The sequence below is a fragment of the Quercus robur genome, chromosome 1 (genome assembly GCF_932294415.1).
Source record: "Quercus robur chromosome 1, dhQueRobu3.1, whole genome shotgun sequence".
Lineage (NCBI taxonomy): Eukaryota > Viridiplantae > Streptophyta > Magnoliopsida > Fagales > Fagaceae > Quercus > Quercus robur.
The window spans coordinates 4,397,911-4,404,731 of record NC_065534.1 but is presented as its reverse complement, the minus strand read 5'-3'; the positions used below and the strand labels follow the sequence as shown (position 1 = coordinate 4,404,731).

The following is a 6,821-nucleotide window of genomic DNA, read 5'->3' as shown; positions in this document are numbered from 1 at the left end:
TCTTTGTCATTGAATTGTAATGTACGTAACACCCCAAACCTTTTTTTTAAAGCAATTTTACATGTGAATAATATCTCAAGAGAATGACCCGGTTGGTAATGTTATTCTAGTAACGTTGTTTGTATTTTTTAGAAATACGCGTGGGTGAAAAGGTGTATACAAATACGTGTAATGTTGTTTAAACACTAAAAACTATTGTTCAAAACACCCTACCAAACAGCCCTTTTATTTTTTCATTAAGGATGTTAATTATTTTGTAGAGGACTTTTGAATATCTAAAGCATGTTATGGCATTTATGTGATTTTGTGGTTATAGGCTAAGTGAAAATTAAGGAAGTGAAGAAACCTAAGTGTATAGTGGTAAATGCCTTCTCAAGATATTTGTAATTAGTGGTCTACAATTAGCACAGCCCCCTCCATGAATCCATACGATTGTCTCCCTCTTCTTAAGTTCTTCGCTTGCTTATTTTTCTCTTTTTGTTTTCTCCACCTCATGGCCAACCCATTGCAAGCCTCCTCTGCTCACAACTACCCATTATCACCACTTAAAGCAACCTAAACCACACTAGCACCACACCATTTTAATGGAGGCAGCAAGTGTTTTCTCCTTAAGTTGCTGAAGCGGTGGTGTGAAGGTTTCGATATTCTTGGTGATGGACCTAGTGACTGGATTGGTCGATTATGTGATGCCGGTTGAGGTAAAATTGTTTGGCCTTTTATGACTTCTTAATGGGATTTTTAAAAATGAATCATTATTGCACTAAAGTACTTTATGGTTAAACCCATTTTAAAACATCAATCATGGTTTTCCTAAAACGTACTATGTGTACTATTATTGTAAATCATTTATGGAAAACGCATGAAGATTTGAAAGTGCAACATATTTCTTATTGCATATGATGAAATGCATGATTTGTTAGCATGGAAATGATTAGCATCTTTGATTAAATTCTTGAGAATAGATTTTATGGATTTATTGAATTATTTGAAAGATTTAAAGATGGTTTATCTTGACTTGTGATATTTGGGAAAATTGATAGAAAATCTTCTTGACAAGAAATGAATTTAGTTAGGTTCTAAGACTTTAGGAACTAAATGTATTAGAACTTCACTTTGTATATGTTGGCAAACCATGATCAAAACAATGAGTCTACATTTAGGCTTGCTCAAAGTTTATTTGTTATAGTTTGAATTGAGCTGAATGCAAAAACTTATTGTGCAAAATTGCAAAGCTTGATCGATCGAAAGTAAGGCTCGATCAATTGAGAATCGTATCTGTAGAATTTGAATTAAGCCCAAACAGCAGTTCAAGCCCATTAAGGATTAGGGTTTTAGATCTACTTCTCCTAGTATATAAAGGAAATCCTTAGCACATTTTTAAATAGGCTTTTCAGAGAGAGAACAGTGTGCCTCTTTTATAGAACTAGGGTTTTGTACCCAAAAGCTCTCTAAACTCTTTTGTTGTGCTATGTGTTGAATCTTTTGTGAGATTTAAAGGTGTTTACCTTCATACACACTTAGAGTTATCAAGATTAAGATTCATGTCAAGAACTTGATGATCGCTTCAGTTGCTGCTTAAAGAACTTAAAGAAAGTCACAAGTGGGAGTACTTGTGATTGCAGTAGATCAAGGAAAGAATTAGGGTTTTAGATCTATTTCTCCTAATATATAAAGGAAATCCTTAGCACATTTTTAAATAGGCTTTTCAGAGAGAGAAGAGTGTGTCTCTTTTATAGAACTAGGGTTTTGTACCCAAAAGCTCTCTAAACTCTTTTGTTGTACTATGTGTTGAATCTTTTGTGAGATTTAAAAGTGTTTACCTTCATACACATTTAGAGTTATCAAGATTAAGATTCATGTCAAGAATTTGGTGATCGCTTCAGTTGCTGCTTAAAGAACTTAAAGAAAGTCACAAGTGGGAGTACTTGTGATTGCAGTAGATCAAAGAAAGAAGTAGTCCGTGGACTCGGAGCTGTCACATGGTCGTGGTAGTAAGTTTTCTACACAAGGTAGCAATAGGATGTTAGTGGTCTAAGTTCTATTGTATAAACTTCAATTCTTTCATAGTGGATCTGTTTTACCTTAAGGATAGCTAGGTTAAATCCTCCCCAGGTTTTTTACCGGTTTGGTTTTCCTGGGTTATCATATTGTGTGTTCTTTATATTTCCGCATTATTTACATGATATGATTTTATTGTGTTAATATAAGACTAAATAATTTATCTAAGTAATCACTTGACTAAATAACTAGATTAAACAACTTATGTTAAGGGGTCTAAAAACTAACAAGTCCGAAGGCTTTGAGAACCTTGTGGATATATTGGGTATTTCAAAGGTTTTTGTGAAATTACTTGAAATTGAACTGTATTTTGATTTAATGTAAACTGTGAGCTCTTCATGTTTTTAGCCTTAGATTGTGACATGTGATTAATCGATGATTACCCAATCAGATACTATAGTCTGTGTGACATTGGTATCTTAGCACCCGTCTTTGTGATGGTTATGAGTTCTGATTTTGTGTTAGCAACGAGTTTTGGCTTTGTGTCAGCAGATTAGTTCCAGCTTTGTGTTAGCAATGAGTTTCGGCTTGTGTCAACGATTGTCATGTGGCCTTGAGTTGGATTTTCTAGTTTTGGAATAGTGTCATTATTGCTCACAATATATAGTATGTAGTTTTGTGTTGAGATATTTTGAGAAATATATATACTTATGTAGTTTCATATATATTGAGAAATTTTGAGAAATATATACTTATGTAGTTTCACGTTAAGATATTTCAAAGAAGCTTTGTGCTATGTTGTTTCAAGCATTCTTGTTATGCCATTATTGAAATAGATTTTTCAGAAATCAAATTGAAATTCTCGAAGTATGACATATTTTGTAAACTGCTCATTATCATTAGACTTACATTTCCCCACTCCCATTAATTATGTTACTTATTAGGCTTTAGCTCATCTCACTCTCTCACAGTTTTATAGATAAATTAGCTACACGTCGGGCATGAAGCTTAATTTATTGATGGTGATTGCAGTGTTATATTAAATTGGGAGACTTGGGCCCTAAATGGTTGATGACTTAATCTTGCAAAGTTTAATGAGGTCATAATTAATTTTATTGGAAGTTGAGCATTTGAGGTTGCGAATTTTAGAAAGGACGTGGTTTTGTGTTATGCATTTGGAGTTTTGAAATATATTCTTGTATTAATTGGAGGCACTCCTAGTTATTGTTTGTAAATGTGTTATAGAGCTCTGACTTATAATGTGAAGATTTTAATATGGTTTTTTTTTTTTTTTTTTTCATGTGTAAAGGAGAAGAAAATAAACGAAAAAGAAAAATCTCCTACGTTCTTGCTTTTAATGGTTCTTCTCTCATGCTTTGAACCATTTTGGGTTTGGGGTGTGACATGTAATAAGATAAGAGGGAAATATATCAAATTTCAAATATAAATCCAAGAAAATTATTTTTCCCCTCATACGCTTATTTATACTAGTAGCAGACTCTCACAATTCGTAGGCTATATAATTCTGGGATGTGAAATAATTTAGATTTTGTTCTTTGAAATTTGTGCAATATATTAGGAATAACAGTCTTTAACAAAATATTTATCTTATAAGAATATTTCATTTTAAGTGGATTATATATATATTAGGTGGATTTAACAAACTAAAAAAAACAATAAATAATTTTGCATTTCAAGAAGCAAGAAGAATGATTTTTAATTAAAAATTTATATATAAAAAGTCAAATACTATTATTTAAATAAAATTTCATCATTAAAAAAAAAAATGTCTCACTTAAATCTTTCGCCTCAAGCTAGTCTCGAACTACATTGAGCCAGTCCTATCTATTTGGGGCGAAGATTATAATTTCTTCTAATTGAAGTGGTCATGATTGAATTTTCTCCAACTTCCTCTCGAAGCATATAGTCAGGGTCTTCAAAATTGTTTACATCTTCGGGTAAGTCAGTGTCAATCCATGAGGACCAGTTTACATCACTATCCATGTCCCACGACAACTCCTCATTTCTTTGCATGCCATTAATCTGCTCAATTAATGTTAGTAGCATCTGATGGTTCAGAACTTCATAGTCTCTGCATGATTTACAAATCACTAAATTAAATTCTGAATCTATAACTGTTTTTTCTTATCCAAATATTATTTTGCTCTTCATTTCAACATACCTGTATGTGCATATGGCATGGATAATCTGAATTGAGGCAAGAAGCGCAAAGAGTGACCTGACCAAATTTATTATCCAAGTGCTTTGTTCGATATTATCATTTGTTGCAAGCCGAAATATTGCAACTTCTATGACAAAAGTAGCAAATAGCCCTGCAAAAATAAAAATTGATTAATGTTATGGTAATATTGGTTTCCAAATTTTTTTTTTTTTTTTTTTTAAAAGGTGGGAAACTAATAGAACATACCGATATATAGCCAGGGTCTGACTTTGTATGTTTGCTTTGTGCTAGTGAAAATGTAGATGATGAAGATTGATAGACAGTACACAAAGAAGGCTTTAATTAGTCGCGATTCGAGCAGCATGGCATTGTGCAAAGCAAACAGCTTATCTAAAGCAACAAACATGTTTGCTTGCTTTGATTCAAAAGATTCCTAAAATGCAGAGATGGAGATATCATATGTCAAAATAATGAACATTATTCCAAGCAACCACTATATAAATATGATAATAAGGCTCAGAAGAAAATGATAACCTGAGCTGCCAAAATAGACTTTGAATTTTCCATCAAGTGGTCATGAATTCTTTGAAGCTGTTCTTGCCCCTGAAGAAGCTCTTCCTGTTGTCTATGGCCATATTCAGCAAACTGTTGTAGAGTACTCCTGTAATTCATTAGTATTAGAAAATTGTTCATTGATATTCTTGGTTTAAATTTAATTTATCATTTAGTTTCCTATTTTACCTGCTATCTTCTAGTGCTTCAGATTGAAATTTAGTTAAATTTTGAAGACCCTCAAGAGCTGTGGATTGTCCATCTATAACTTCTTGTTGCTTATCTAAGGAAATCCCTGTCAAATTCCGAATGTCATCCACTTTGATTTGCAGATTTTTCATCTTCATAAACATTGCATCTCCAACTTTATTTATCCCCTTCTCTATTTCAATGGCCTCATTTTTTAAATTATCTATTTCTTGGCCCAAACTGTTGTAAGAATCATTAAGCATTGCAATTCCATCCACCAAACTTTTCCTCATTTCCACTTGTCCTTCTTGCAGCTCTGATTGAGAAGCTGCAAGCTTCTCTGATTGCTCATATAAAGCTTCTGAATGCTTGAGAACAACATCTATATGATCACCTACATTCTTAGTTGTTCGAGCTACTAGTTGAATTCGAGTATCAATGGAATTCAAAGAATCATAAATTTCACTTGAGTTCTGCAGTAGAGATTCCGTTTTGCCTTCTATTATTTTTAATTTGTCTTCAGCTAGTAGGGCTGAAATTTTCAGTTCATTTACCAATCTCTCTGTTTGTTGCTTGAATGCTTGGGCCCTGAAAACACAACCCCAAAAAAAAAAAAAAACAGAACAACTATGTTTAGGTTATTTTAGAGAAGGAAAAGAAAGTATTCAAATTATGTGAAGAAATAATACTCAACTGTAACTGATGGCAGATGGAGTTAGTTTCAAGATAGAATTCAAGGTAAACCTTATGAGCATGTTCATTTAAGCCCTTTAAGCATTTAGCCATGGCAGACTTTGGGTCACAAGGAGGAAAAGGCAGCCTGCCAGATTCCTTTTGAAAGCAATCACCAAGATGCCAAGCAAATCTAGACCGCTTCTCATCCCCGGCAAAAATATCTGAGCATCCGGCAAAGAGATTCCGGTAAGCGTTTTGCCAACAAGAGTTTGAACCAGCCAATTTCATTCTGGCACCTTCTACTAGCCTGGCTCCCTTCTGATCATTAAAAACTTCCATGGAGAATTTTGCAGGGCCAGAATTATCCTTTGTATCAAAAGCTTTCTCATCAAATTGAGTCTCTGCAGACGAGGAAAACCAACCCCATGACATGCACTTTGTGGAGCATGAGATTAAAATCAACAGAAGAAGAAGATGACGATGATGACCCATTTGAGCTTTACACTGAAACTGTTTAAATACTGTCTAGGTTCTTCTCCAAAATTGTAAAACCTGCATTATACAATTCAAATTATATAAATTTAGGCTTCCACGACATGTAGTGCATCCACACACAAATACATTGATATCAATGATATGTCCTCACTCCTAAGTATATTTATATTAGAAGTTTAGAGACTAAGAAGACTTGGAGGGCAGGGAAAGAAAGCAGAAAAAAGTTTAAACATAAAGGACAGGTTGAAAGACAAACTATTGGAAAAATTATATGTTGAAGAGCAACAAAAGGACCTTATTATATCAAAGAACCTTATAAACTATCAAATAAAACTTACTATTCACTAAACAGCATCAAAGAAAAAAGAACAAAAAAAAAAAAAAAAAAGCCTATATAAAAATCATACTTGCACTGAACTAGCAAGCAAATAACAACAAAAAAATTATTACTTTTGAATATAGAACCAGGCTTAACAAAGATGAAAACCAGAAGCAACCGACTTTTCTTTTCAGCCTTGTCTTGTGGCAGCAAAGTATGAAACAGAAAATAGTGATAAATAATTGTATTTATACCTAGGTTTTTTTATTTCCTACTTGGACTAGAAAGAGCATTCCAAAAATAACCTATACCCAAAATAATATTGCACTGCTGAATCGCAGATGGGCTTGGCGGCTTTCAATGACGGTATCCAATTTGGGTCATCTTATTCACCCGGATTTGGGCCAATGA

At 33.3% G+C, this 6,821-nt stretch overlaps 1 protein-coding gene across 1 annotated transcript; it reads right to left on the bottom strand.

The window, feature by feature from the left end:
* Positions 1 to 3,780: 3,780 nt before the first annotated feature.
* On the bottom strand, positions 3,781 to 6,141 carry LOC126713562 (protein GAMETE EXPRESSED 1-like). The gene is made up of 6 exons (XM_050413324.1): positions 5,616 to 6,141; positions 4,922 to 5,509; positions 4,715 to 4,841; positions 4,427 to 4,613; positions 4,181 to 4,331; positions 3,781 to 4,090 (listed from the first exon to the last, which is right to left on the bottom strand). Exons 1-6 carry the CDS (start codon positions 6,086 to 6,088, stop codon positions 3,844 to 3,846), a joined length of 1,773 nt encoding a protein of 590 aa, XP_050269281.1. The 5' UTR covers positions 6,089 to 6,141; the 3' UTR covers positions 3,781 to 3,843.
* Between the last annotated feature and the right edge of the window lie 680 nt (positions 6,142 to 6,821).